Genomic DNA, 14341 nt, shown 5'->3' with positions numbered 1-14341 from the left:
CAGAGTGATCGACTGAGGTCAAGGTTTACAGTTTGACTGCACTCAGATTTACGGGTCAAGGTTAGCCTGGCAGATGGCCATTCGGAATCAATGCCAGGCCTCTGATCCAAGCTAGGAGTCACATTCGTGCTGACCCGGGGAATCGTTTGATGGGCAAGTCAAATGCACATCCACAACCCCTGATTGGGACGAGCTCGTCTGAAGAGGTGCAGCTGTCAAGACGATTTCTGGAGCAGGAGACGTGGCCTTATTGTAAATGACACATTGTTCACTAAGTGGAAATTTAATCTAAACTTCATCTCCGCAGGGTCCCCACGAACAAGGCAGCCTCTGCATCATCTTGTCTACCGGCTGACCTCCCCATGACCAGCTCTCTGCCCACAAATCCCATTTCACACCAGCCCAATTCTGAAAAGGCAAAACAAAAGCCCGATCAGCAGCTGCGGCTTTAACGCATTGTGCCGACAATAGTCGTGAAATTAGTGGAACAAAGCAAAGCGGAACTCTGCAGCACCCAAAACTATGCAGCGGTGCACCAGGCAGCATTGAGCTTCAAGGTACAGTATGTCCGACTCTTCTTAAAGTGAAGGAATTTCCTGCTACTGGCTCCGGCTGAAGGTCAACAAAGACACCTCTTTGGTTAAAAAAACAAGATGTTATATTTAAAAGTCTAAATTGAGACTTTAACGTCATGTTAAAAAAGTTGACTGCCAGAGTGTCAAGAAGTTAACCATTTAAAGCACTGTTACAGTGATTTCTATAGTTTTTGCAGCATCTCTCAAAGGATCCAACCAGCAATAACAACTCTGCAGGGATATCAGCTCCCCCGGTAAGCAAGGTTGAAGTGGTGGATGCAGCTCTGGCAGCGAAACACTGGCATGAGCATATATCACCACAGACTGTAAAGATGACGGACGAATAAAGAAGCCAAAACATCCCTGACATGGAGGCCACCATCTGCACATCCTAACGCACATTTCTATGGTGAGTGTCAGAGAATTGTGGTTTTGTTAAATTTATAAAAGACAATTATTTTTAGAAATAATCCACAGAGCAATGAAAATAACTTTTAATAGCTACATCCCATGTCCCATTACATCTTAATACACCCAGCATGACCTCTTCAGAAGTTGATTAAAGGTGAAAAAAAGACTCATAGTTTTTTGAAGAGCGTTTTAAAAGACAAACCTAAAGTAGCCAACACAGAAAAAATGAACTTCTATGGTTCAAAGTCACAATCAACACTTTCCACAAGCTGCCTGGACTTTTTGATATGTTTGTTAATATGTGAGTGGGTGGTAAAACATATGTGTATGTGTGTGCTACTCATTCAACTCCCCTTATTTCCCAGGATGCCGAGTTTGACTTGCCCACACACACACACACACACACACACACAGGGAGTGCCCGAGGCATGGCCGTACTAATGAAGCAGCCTGTAAGCAGCTACCTTCATTACATTCAATCCTCTGGACAGTGTCAGCAATTACATTGCAGCTTACCACTGTCAGAGCACACGCATGTGCACACACACATGCATGTACACGCACACGCACACACACACGCACACACACACACACACACACACACACACACACAGAGAGAGAGAGAGACGGAGTACCTAGTCCTTGTTGTCAAGGCTAATGCTATAGCTGAGGTTGACGCAGGGAGGAGTTCCTGCTTCCTGGTGGATGTTTGGCTCATGCTCATCTGTTTACATCTCAACCGCCTCGGTCCCATGACCACATCAGCACACACAGCTTCGGTGACGTCTCCCTCTGTATGGCGAGGGGGGAGTTTGGAGGCAAGGGAGGAGGGGTGGGGGGGGGGGGGGGGTTCTGTCTAATAGAGTGCTCCACTTGCCATATTTCACACATCTCATCACTTGATCCCACTGAGACACACGTACACGTGCATGTCAGTGAGGGGGCAACCAACAAGGAAGCCCCTGGTCTTTCAGGTATTAGTTTGACTCTGTATAGGAAGTGAAACTTGTGACTTCTACTGATGAAGCAAAGTTGTATGGAAAGAAACAAGTCCAATGATTACATGCAAGAATGTGCAAATTATTGTGATGTGAAAATAAACTTATTTAGCATTTTTAGTTTTCATAAAATCAAACTGCATTTCCCAGGAAACGAGGTTGATCTCTTCAAATTGCTTTAAATGAGAACGAGTATGAAAAATATTCAGGTTACGTTCAAACAACTGCAGGTTCATGACTTAAATGAACGTTCAAAAATTAAAAACGCATGCCGATATATTTTCCGCCGATTGGCTCATTGTACACGTTTTAGTTATTGAGACTCTTCTAGTGTTTCCCTCCATAGATGCATGTTGCATTTAGGTGCTGGCAGCCAACTTGGACATCTGGCTTTTCAGCGCATTCATGTGGAATTCCCAAGTGGGTCACTAGTATTGAGACTAATTTCTCTCCATAAATCTGCTGCCAAATGAAAGAAGACAGAACAAAAAAAAAAGAGAACAGGTGGGACAATGAAGCAGAACCATGGAAATTGAGTGAAAACTCCCTGACTCACTCTTTCAAATGTAAACAGTCATGTGCTGAGATTGAAAAACAACCAGTCATGGCTGTTGTAAGAGCATAAATGATGCAAAAGGGCAACAAAACTGTCGAGCCATGCCAACTCATGTCAGTCAAACGGATTTGTGTGCATGTGTGTGAAGTATTTGTTGCTCCGTGCGTGCGTGTGTGCGTGTGTGTGTGTGTGAAATGTGTGGGCGGTGTCTATTAACATTTGATTCGCAGGTGCTATGATCTGAAAGGATTTTGTGGTAGAGACAGGAAAGGCATGACGGTGAATAATGGAGGAGGAGAATATGGGAGAACACGTGGGGACACACACACACACGCACGCACGCACGCAAACACACACACACACAAGGCTGAGGTCGGACATCAAACACACCTCGTTAGGGAGAAGCTGGCCTCCTCCATTATTCACACATACATGCTCCCCTCACACCGCTCGCTCCCTCACCTAACCGGGAGATAGAGTGAGTTGAGTGCAGACGGACAGCGGTGGTCAACAAATGAGAAAGGTGGGCCGAGAAAGAGAAGAAAAGGAAGTGAGGGGACGAAAATAGTGAGCGAGAAAAGGGGGATGTTCGAGATAAAATGTGATCCATTAACAGAAAAGAGAGAAAATGCATTTTCTTAAGATCTGAAGCCCAAAGTCTTGTAGCACCGGAACTCCAGTTGAGTTTTCATTGCTATAGAATAAATTAGTGATGAAAATATAAATATTAATTCGTGAGCAGGCCAGTGACTGATATAAAAATGAATGCAATCCGAGTCCATTCCAACTCTTCTCAAAATCCTTTTTTAATCGGGAATGATCAAACGTAAAGTTGATTTCACGTCACCTTTGAATCCGTGGGCTCAAAAGTAGAAACATTTCTCCTCCATTCAGACAACGGAGATTTCCCACATGCATCAATCAGTGCGCCGCACCGCAACATGGCTGGTCCTGTGGCTTTGGCAAAGGAGGGAGTAATGGAGGGAGGGGAGTTCTGAATGAGAGACGAGCCAACGGACACCCTGGCAGCGTGTCAAGAAGGAGCCAAAGGGTCGTTGCCAAGGGTTACAGCCAGAAGTCACACAGAGCTACTCCTTTTTCCACCTTCTTGATTCAGACGCTCTTCTCTGTGACCTCAGGCTCCTCTAATGGTGTTCTATGCATGTGTGAGTTTTGTAATCATGAACACATTTTTGAAGAAAAATGTTCAAGGGACATTTTCAGTTTTTCTCTCTTTTCTCTCGCGTAATATAGAATTTGAAGAATGTTTTCACCCCCGACCACTGGATTGTTGGTTGATTGGTTTGTTTCTTAGCAAGATTCCCCAAAAAACATCTGTATGGATTTCCATGAAACTCGGTGGAAGGATGTGGAACGGGTGATGGAAGAACTCTGGATGTTGTTGCAAGATCTGGATCAGTGGGGCGAATCCAGGAACATTATTTAAACTTGCAAGAGGTGACATTTTTGGAAATGATTAATGCGTTGTGATGAAGAAAATCAGCATATTTAGGGAACAGTTGTCATTAAAACTCCTTGCAGTGCAATGCTTTCACTTGTCTCAATGTTTCTTATATTCCACCTCGACCCCTTCTCAAACTGCACCTCGCTCCTTTCCTCTGTTTGCCAAACAACAACAAAATGTCAAAAGACTGAAAACCTGAGTGATGTTGACATAAATGAAGTTCCCCGTCTCTACTTGCAGTGAAGCAGATTTAATAGCTCCTGCTCTACACAGAAGATCTGAGCAGCACTGATCCTCTCTTATCAGTCTCTGCCACTGATGATGGTCAAAGAGCGGAGAGGAACCTGTAGCTGTGGGGCACATGGAGCTTTAATATCTTATTTATCCTTTTATTCTAAATGAAAGGACAAATCCTCATGAAGAACAGTGTATGTTAAAAGAGTTCTCCAGTGATTTGTCCTTCCTTCCTGTGATTTCGGACACAGTGAAGCGTGTGCGGATCTGAGCAGGCAACATGTGTTAATCAAACAGGTGGTTGGCAGCTCAGACAGTAATGAACACATGGACCGGCATTAAGCAAGATGTTTACCGTCAGGATATCAGTGCACTGCGACTGATGCGTCAGTGCAGTCTGTAGTTCAAAACCGGTTTCGTCATAACGCCGGACATGTAACCCATCTCAGGTTCTTTAGACTCAAGAGTAAAAGAGAAACTCGGGTTTGAAGGAGACATGATGCTTTTTTATTTAAAACTTTTATCCTCGACCACAGAAAACTCCTGCAGTTCATCGGTATGGTCCTTTACTTTCATATCATGTTGACACAGTGTGTCTGTGCTGACCTTCCTCTTTGCTGTAAAATATGTTTTTAAACACGATGCATGCTTTTATGTTCGTGCTTCTGATTTGTATGTTTCAGTTAGTGTCTAACAATGTCGACTTTAGTCCCCAATTCCTGTTCCCTCGTTTTTATTTGTATTGAGTCACTGTGTTGCATGTTTTTAAATAGCACCCGTCAATGTAATAAAAATGGATCCTGAATGATATTTCTATGAACATGATTATTCTCTTTTCTTTTTATTACTCTTCTGCATGCATTAGCAATTATGAATAACTTCACAACATTAATTTTATACTTTTTCTATTTTAGGAGGACTTTGTAACATCTGTCCAGGGACTACAGATGAAAAATCGCCTCTTGGCTATATCTCTGGCGCATTCTCAGCAACGTTTATTAATGTGCACCGTCCCCGCTAAATAAATCAACAGATATTAAAATGAAATGTGAGACGCTCCAGCCAGGGAGGTGCTCGTGTCAAGAAAATGGTGACACCCCGGTGAGGCAGAAAGAGTAACCGCACAAATAATGGAGGTAGACTAATGCATTTGTGCAATGATTCGGCTTAAACACAAGGTTAAATTCACTTTCAAAAACTCTAACACTGTAAAGCTGAGGCTGTCCGCATTGTTAGTGTAGTAAACGCTCTCGATGAGAAGGCCCCAGAGCCATGGGCACCCAGTCAGCAGGTGATAGATGCTGGATGCAGGCGAGCTGACCTCCTCCTCTGAGTGAAACATGAGAGAGGTGCACGTTTCAGACACCCATTAGATGAGGACTGATAAAGACGAGCACGGCAGCACATGAGGACGCTGATGAATCAGTGACTTTTTTTCTCCCCCCTTTCACTCTTCTTTTCCTCCACTTGCTCATCCTCCCGCATCCTGCGCTCGCTCAGTCCCTCCCGGCGCTAATTAACACCTCAAGCCAGGACACGGGATCCAGTGGCAGCAGACCACGAGAGTGACTCATCAGTTAAAACCCACTGCTGTATCTTTTATCTCGATCTCAATCGCCATCACTCAGCGCAGCTTCGCTCCTCGCACAGGTTATCGTACGGGAGTGACCCGAGCCTGGGAAGGGGGAGGGGCCCAATCACAGTCTCTCGGGAGCAAAAACAAAACCAGGAAATGTATTTTGTCTTCAAAGGAAAAGCTTCTTTGAAAAGTCAGTTCAGAAGCTGCGCTGTAATTAAAAGGTTAATTTGCCAATAGAAACTATGTTGTGAAAGAACAATATAGTTGACATGATTTCATTTTGGTGCTGAACAGATGTTGAATTCATACACCCAATCCAGATGTTGCAGCAGAGAAAGTTATATTTATGATTTAAGTTATGATTTCATCTGCGTTTGTTAGTTGGTTACCAGGATTAATCTACTGTGAGGGGGGGGGGGTCAATTACATTTTGTCACTGATCCGTGTCATGGAGGTCCAGGATTTTTTTTTTCCCACAATCATCACACAAAAAACATTTTTGTTGATTTCTCAGAAAATAATTCATAAAACTTGATGAAAAACAATCAAGTGAATTCCAGTGTGGTTTCATAAGGGGACAGTTGGCAGAGGTATGTGTTCTACTTGACGGCCATTCTAGGTCAATGCAGAAGTAACTACTGTTGTGAAACAGCTCTAACGCCAACTACTGAATTAAGTGAACATACAGGAGTTTACACAGGGGACGACTTTGCAAGACCAAAAAAATGCTAATTAATAGTTATCATTTCTTTGAACAGCTCCGTGTTTCCTCCATGTCCTGTTTATCACCAATACAAAAATAGAAAAAAATAGCTTCAAGCTCACACGTCCAATTCCTGCTTTTTCTGTCAAAACAACATGAGTGCTGACACTAACAATCAGCAGCGTCTCCCTTGCTCTTTTGCTTACGACCAAATATATCAAGAGCAATCTTCCTCATCTTTTTTAGGCTATGTCACCCCCCCACTGTGATTATCACCTCGAATGAACAACAGACTGTAACACAGTTTCGGCCAGGAGGGAACCGAGCGACTCTCCTACACCAACGCAATTCTAAAGCTTCCCAGGCGGCCCTGATGGAGCTCTTCTCTGGAGAGTTGACAAGAGCCTTGGCGAGTGGTGGAGACTCTCCTCCAGCATCCAACGAACACTGTCTGCCTTGCATCCTAACTCGCACCCCAATTAAAGACTATTTACAGTAAGGGAGGATTATTTCCATGGGCTATGAAAGCACAGAGCGAGCGAAGGGGTGTGTGCTGAGGGTAGGAGCGTCATCCCCTCCCGCTCCAACACACACACTCTCCAGTCCCTATGACTCGATGCTGAAAATAATTCCTTTGCAGTGAGGACTTAATTCTCATTCTGTGTTCGTGTCCCTGATCCTGTATTGTCTATTCTGGTCATATGGGCTGCCTGCCTTACTGCTGTCCACTCTGACAGCTGTATGTGTGTGTGTGTGTGTGTGTTGCACAGAAAAAGAAAAAAAACAAGTGAGAGCAGTGTTTTAGCCACTGGTACAGTATGAGCCCCACCCATTCCAACGACAAATCCTTGTCCGTCCACACGCAAACAAAGAGCTCAGATATTTCTCAAAAAACCATCCAGGCTCCTGCTCATTGTCTTTGGCCCGGCAACAACCATGAACGTCTGCATTAATACAAAAAACAAATACCTCAAATTTGGTAAAAGTGATCAAATTAATTTGGGATTGGAGAAATGATTTGAAGGAACAAGTGCAGGCAGACTTTGTGTGCTTTTCTTATTCCTCCTGTTTGGGTCTTCTGTTCCAAGCGTATCCTTCTCAAACAAGCATATTGTTGAACAGATGTCCACATATCATTGCAAGAGAAACACCCCAGTAGCAGCTCAGAGATGATTCAAGCATAGACAGACACACAGTCGGGTCAAAGCAGGAAAAAAAAGAGGAATAAAATCATGCTAGTGGGTAGACATGCACCTCGGGCTCTCTGATTCCCATCCAAACCACGTATCTGTGTATCTCCAGTGAACCGCATGTTAACATCTATTTTGTGTTTTTGTTATCTTGCCATGATGTCAAGTATGTGCGGATTATTTCATTTTGGCTGTCTCGGCGTCGACAGAGTGGAAAACGTGGAGGAACCTAGACGTTGCGATGCTAATAGGGACACGGACAGACCGGTGGCCGTGAGGGAGTTAGTTATGAATTCACAAAACATGCAGGTGGGATGAGTGGGTCGATTTACATTCCAGTAATATCAGTGGTGTGAGACGTATCTTTAAACAATGAACTCCTCATTAAACTCTCAGTCTGTGTTGCTCAAGATCTGGAAAATCAGCCGAACTGAAATGAGATGGTCGGGTCTTATTTTTGCATCACCAGCTTGTCCCGCCCTGACAACCATCGCCTAGCAACAGAGCTAAAATCGAAAAAGTTTTTCAGTCGATTCTAAATGTTGAGGAGTTATTTTATCATGTGCACACGTAGCTGTTCAGTTGACAACTTGAATTTAGAAAAATGTATTCTATGAAGTTCCTCAGAAGGATGCAGCCCTCGAATTGAGACACAGCTACCGTCAAAATAACATTTCATGTCCATTTTTTCTCTACTTGTGGTTTAATTTTGCATTTTGTCTTCGATAACTGGTCAAATGTAAACACGACGTTACAAATGCTCAAACTACATTCTAGTGCAAAATGTTTCTTGTGCTTATTTCTTTTTCCCCTCAATTTACAATTGTCATTGTCACTGTTATCTGCTCTGTGTTCTGACAGACACTTTACGCAGCAGCACGAGATCCACCTTTTATCGAATGCAACTCAAGCTTTGCTTTTAGTTTTACGACCATAACCTGAAGCTAAATCACATGCTCAGAATACTAGTACAGGGAAAGGCATTCTGGGAACTGTTGTAACTTCCTTACAAAGAGCTGAGGCAGACAAAGCAGCCTGGGGAAAATGGGAACTCCAAAACAACAACTTAAACTATAATCACAGTAGAAATATCTCCGGCAAGACCAAATGTCACAATCTGATGATTTTAATAGGTGATTGAAGATTTCCTATAATTGTAAAACACTTGTCATGAATTGTAGACGGTGGATTGAGTCATTCAGGGACAGATGCTGAGAGAAGATTGCCCCACAACCTGGCAGACACCCACACCACGTCGGAGACAGATGACTGTGTCTTCCACTTTTGGTCAAGGTGCTCTGGCACGCGATGCCGCCTCTCGCTGACATGACTCCTGTTTCTCTAGTGAGCCTCTTTGGCGCCTGAGCTGTTAAGGTGAGCTTGGGACAAACTCCAGAGATTAAATCATGTGGAAAAGCAGATTATATAGTTATTATCCTATCTGCAGCCAGACAAGTACACACACAAGCAAGCACGCATGCATGCTCGCAAACCAACGTGTACACACACAATGCACGAGAGCACAGGGGAAAGACACACACACACACACACACACACACATGATCTACAGCAAAGGATAAACCATTTTGAGTCCAGTTTGAATGTATCCTTTCAAAACGGGCTATAATCAACACGTGTTTTGTTGAAAAGCAGCCACAGTACAAATGGACCTCCGCAACGCCAAAATAAAAGCTTATAGCCATTCTGCAGGAAGTCACAGAATTAGTTAACAGAGGGATTGAGAGACTGACCTAAACACGGTTGTTTTGGGACGCCTGTCTGCTGTACATTCTCGTCTTCCTGATAGACATGTAAGTTTGGAGAGCCGCCCACACATCCCTCAGCCACTCTCAGTGGTTACAACCGAGGGAGATAGAAAGAGAGCAAAAAAATTGGAGGAGAGAGACAGAAAGAGAGAGAGAGAGAGAGAGAGAGAGGGATGGAGAGAGACAGAGAGGGAAGAGGGAAAAATGTGTGCTGTCTGTCGCAGGAGTGGAGCTCTCCTGCTCGAGCTCCTCATTGGAAGCTCGGTGCTGAGAGTGTGTCCACGTCTCTTTGAGGAAAGGCTGGAGTTAACCCACACACTCTTTAGCAGCCAGCATGAATGGGGCCTTCTATGGGCTGTGAATCAAGCCACACATCAGAGCATCCGTGGCTCATGCATGGAGCGCTGCCGTGTAATAATACCGTATGGTCCCACACATACACACCGGCTTTACACAGATTAAAAGCCACTGACTGCTGCCTTTTGCAGGGCTCTCTCTCTGTTTCTGTCTAGTAGCTACTAGCCCCTCTCTCTCTCGTTCTGTCGTTCTCTCTCAGTGTATGATCATGGGAGGTATGCATACAGTAGCTATATTTGGGGCTAGGGGGGATTTGCTAAGCTGTGTTTTCCAGCCAGAGCTCAGAATTAGCGCGCAAAGACAAAGAGCAGAGCAGAGTCACATGCATATATGCATATGCACATGCACATGCACACACACACACAGTACATGACTGTACATTTCAGCCATGGACAAATACATCTAGTGTGCACAGTTACACAGTCATCATGACAAGTGAGTTTCCTTAAAACAAGACTTTTTCCATTCACATGTTTGAAATGGGCTGTTTGCTTGATGTGGTGATTCTGGTAGTAGCCTCCTTTCTCAAACTGTAGAAGTGACCTGCAGTAATTATTAAGTAAAGATCGGCTGCAGGACCCGGTCTACAAGACCCTGAAGCTGCACCACCACTGCTGCACAATGAGCTGTTCATCTCTGCTCATGCAAAGTTCGGTGAACGACCCCAAACTAGAGAATCAGTTGTCGTTGCCATTGTTGTGAACCCTCCTGTTGACGTGATCGTCACTGTCACTTCAAATGAAGAGTCCCAGCTGCCACTGCTACAGAGCGCTTATCAAAGTTTATTAATACTGATCATACTGAGTGTCCAAATCTGACACTGCACTTCCTTGGGCCCTTAAAAATACATATACCAAGTGTTTCACTGACAGACGGACACAGATTTATGGAATTAGTCGATAGATGCACAACACAGAAGTGTAAATGTAAAATGTGTGGATTAAATATAACATGTTGAATTAGTATCTCTGCAAGTAAACACATATGTTTGAAATTACATTTTATCTTAGGTACGCTTGCCTGGTATCTCTCAACATCACCTTAAAGTCATCTGTACTTCTGCATACACAAATATACATGCATCAAGTGATGCAGGCTCACATATTTAGCTGGAGTGAGTGTTTGGTGCCCAGACCCTGAGGCAGACCCAGGGAGAGAGACACTGGACAATTAAAACTAAACAGGGAGAAACACTGACAGCTAGAGACTGGGCACTGAGCACTCATGCAAAATACACACAAACACACACTCACGCGGGCACGTACACACAGGTAGAAGGAAAAAAATAATAATAACACAAGCACACATCACAATAGGCTGAGCACAGCGTGAGAAGCTTTCATCCCCTCCTAACAAAGCTCACATTTTCAGTGTGACATCTTTGACAAGTGACACTATGTTCACCCCAATTATCCTCTTTCAAGTGAGCTACCCCTCCTCTTCTCGCAAATGAACCCTGTCTCTTATTTACACATTTCAAGAAATACATACATTACCTGACACACACACATGCACGCTTGGACACAGCAACCTCACCTCCCTTGCACTGTGTCCAGGGTCTAAACAGAGCTGTCCCCTGGGCTCTGTCACCTGTCTACAGGGATGTGGGGCTAAATGATGGAGGAGGGTGAGCCAAGGTCTCATCTGCTCCCCAGTGACTGAATGCAGGAGTGGACGTGCAACCTTTGACCCTGGCAGGAAGGGAGATTGAGCACCGCTTCAGACCCCATTAGCATTCTGCTCACACAGGCCGCCCCGTACCACGGCAGACTAACGGCAGGAGCAGCGTGGATGCATAAGACTGAGGTGTGGCGACAAGGTTCTTTGCTTTGTAAGAAAGATCCAGTCAACCTGAATATTTGGAGCCGTTCTTCCTCGCAGTGGCATGACAGGGGAGCTTTTGCTGTCGTAATACATCATCTCACAAATATTCCCCTCCTAATGAGGGAATCACACAGCGGTCTGTGTAGCCACGTGCAATCCTGCCATGATTGAATTGCCAAAAGGCTAAAGGTCAGGTAAAACATGGCGACTAATGCCACATGCACGTTTACCCCCCCCCCCAGTGCAAGCCCTCCAACACGGATACATCAAAAAGAGAAATAAGCCTCTCTGTCTTTGGCAATCTGTCATTTTTCCTGGGGATAAAGTTGAGGATTCAAGTGACACACAGAGGAATGAACCCCCTCTGATGTGGCATGGGCAATACTACAGGGTTAAAACACGGTCCTGCATACTCTAACCTGCAGTTGGTGACAGAAAAATTTGGCAAACATCATGCTACACAAACAAAAACCAATACACAAGCATGTTTATTCACCCCCTCTAACACCGACTGCTCACTATTTCCCTTCACACACTCTCCAGATTCCACATCATACAGTGACGCTGGCTCGGAAAATGGTGATTGAGGGGCGAAAAAAAAAGTGACTTGAGCTGGGCTGATCCTCTTCTACAGGCCTGGGTGTTTCTATCTGATGCAGTATTTACTGTGGTAAGGTCAGTACCGCACTGATTTGTGAGTGACGCTGGGTTTCAGCACCACGGACAGCGCTATCCCTCTCTCTCTCTCTCTCTGAGTGAGGAGGAGGAGGCATGAAGGAGACGACGGGTGGTTGTGGTGCTGGTGTTGTTAGTGGTGCTGGTGGTGGGGGTTTCCCTGGCAGATTTCAGGAGAGGGGTCTCCAACACACTCATTCCTCCATCGCTACACATCGCCTACCACAACCACCTCCTCCTCCTCCTCCTCCTCCTCCTGTGTGCAGATTTACATACGGGAGGAATACCGTGATGTGTGAGATCTCGGCTTTTCATGAAATATTGATCGACCCAGCCTCGCACACAGGATGGACAGACAGAGGGGGAGAGGAGTCAGGAAGAGAGGATGAGGGAGGGAAAGAGGATGGAGAAGGAGAAGGGGGGGGGGGGGGGGTGTTCCTCATCTGGACATGCATCCTCCACCACCACCAAACTCCTTTCTTTCACATTATGCTAAAAAAATGTTGAAGGAGTTCCTATCATGAGACGACAACCGCTGGATTCACCGTGCGTAATGGTTGAAACATGACAAAGCAATGGTACACACACACACACACACATATATATACACACACATACACACACACACACACACACACACACTCACACTCTCACACACACACACAGGTAAAAAAATGAAGGCCGGCAGGGACCAGATCTGACACCATCCGCCGCCGTTTCCAATCCTGGCCAAGTGAGAGACGCGCCGTCATCGCGTTGTGTTCAGAGGAATGTGCAGGAGGCTTTTTAACGCGTGTGCTCCGCTGCCAGAGCTTCTTCATCTTCATCCCCCTCCTCCTCCTCCTCATGTCTCATGTATAAACTCCCCTCTCTCCTCACTAATGCCATTCACAAAAAAAATGTAATAAAAACCCCACATCCCGACATCTATACATTTTTCTTCCACCACCACCCCCCTCACACACACACACACACACAGATTTTCCTCACATCATCCACTGGCTCCTGAAAGGCCGAGGATGCGCTTATCATCTGCCAAACACCAAACACCATCCACCTTCCAGCGGCTGTCGTGAGCCACACTTCAGAAAAAAGAAACCGCTGTGGTCAGCTGAGGTGTCAGTAATGTAATCTGCAGCCCGAGCATCTCCACACAACACACGATCAGCTGTAATTTCCAGCCCTGACACGCAGATAGGGACATTAATTATTCAATGCACATAAACTGAGCCGCTTCTTCTCCCTCCTCGACAAGGAATCTAGGCTACAGGAGGCACACCGATGCAGAGACGACTTCCACCGCATAAGCACCGGATGATATGTAGCGTTAAAAGGGATGGAGGAGGGGGGTGGAAGGCTTTTAAATCCGCCTGCAAGAGGCTGCAGAAACCAGGGGAGAGACCGAGGAGCCGCCGCCGCCGCGCAAAATCCAGCCGACATGTATGACGATCCAAAACGACCGCATGTTAATGTCATGGAAATATGAGAAAGAGCACGAGGGGGGGGGTCCTCGCGTTTTTTTACCTGTCAGGACTCCGACCCGGATTTGGTGGTCGTGGTTCGTTAAAATCATCCCGTCCGACGCCATGTTCAGCAGCGCTGTCGCCCGCACCGAGAACTCGCGGCAGGGCCCAGAGCCGAGCGCATCGAACTCAGTGGGGAGAGGGAGGGGAGGAAGAGGAGGAGGAGGAGGAGGAAGAAGAGGAGGAGGAGGAGATGGAGAGAGAGAGAGCGAGAGAGAGAGAGAGAGAAGGGAAAAAAAAAAAACAGCCAGGCCAGATGAGTGGAGAGCCGAGTGTTCAGTGGGACACCTCCAGATAAGCGGGCAGGATGCGGGGGCCGTTCAAACCGCGCGCATCACTCAGCTGGCCGCCTGCCATGGTTGTAGTGTGGATCCCAGATTAATTCTCATGGAGACCACTATTGATTTCCCGCGGAGCTCCGCTCACGCTCTCTCATGTCCTTCATTTCATGCCATGTTTGAGACCCGCATATTTCAGATCCCACA

The 14341-nt window shown here is 45.6% G+C and overlaps 1 protein-coding gene across 11 annotated transcripts in view; it reads right to left on the bottom strand.

Moving 5' to 3' along the window:
* gphnb (gephyrin b) overlaps positions 1-14015 on the bottom strand; it is a 74305-nt gene extending 60290 nt beyond the window's left edge. For 8 of the 11 annotated variants that reach the window (XM_069515062.1, XM_069515066.1, XM_069515064.1 and 5 more), the window contains exon 1: positions 13858-14015. In XM_069515062.1, the coding sequence (XP_069371163.1) occupies positions 13858-13921 (64 nt within the window). In that variant the 5' untranslated portion in view covers positions 13922-14015. The remainder of the gene's footprint in view (positions 1-13857) is intronic. The other 3 variants (XM_069515070.1, XM_069515071.1, XM_069515072.1) reach the window with 1 other exon arrangement.
* Positions 14016-14341: the final 326 nt, after the last annotated feature.

Source organism: Paralichthys olivaceus, chromosome 19, assembly GCF_024713975.1.
Source record: "Paralichthys olivaceus isolate ysfri-2021 chromosome 19, ASM2471397v2, whole genome shotgun sequence".
In the NCBI taxonomy this organism is placed as follows: Eukaryota; Metazoa; Chordata; class Actinopteri; order Pleuronectiformes; family Paralichthyidae; genus Paralichthys; species Paralichthys olivaceus.
The sequence above is the reverse complement of the archived record's forward strand: the minus strand, read 5'-3'. Positions and strand labels throughout refer to the sequence as shown.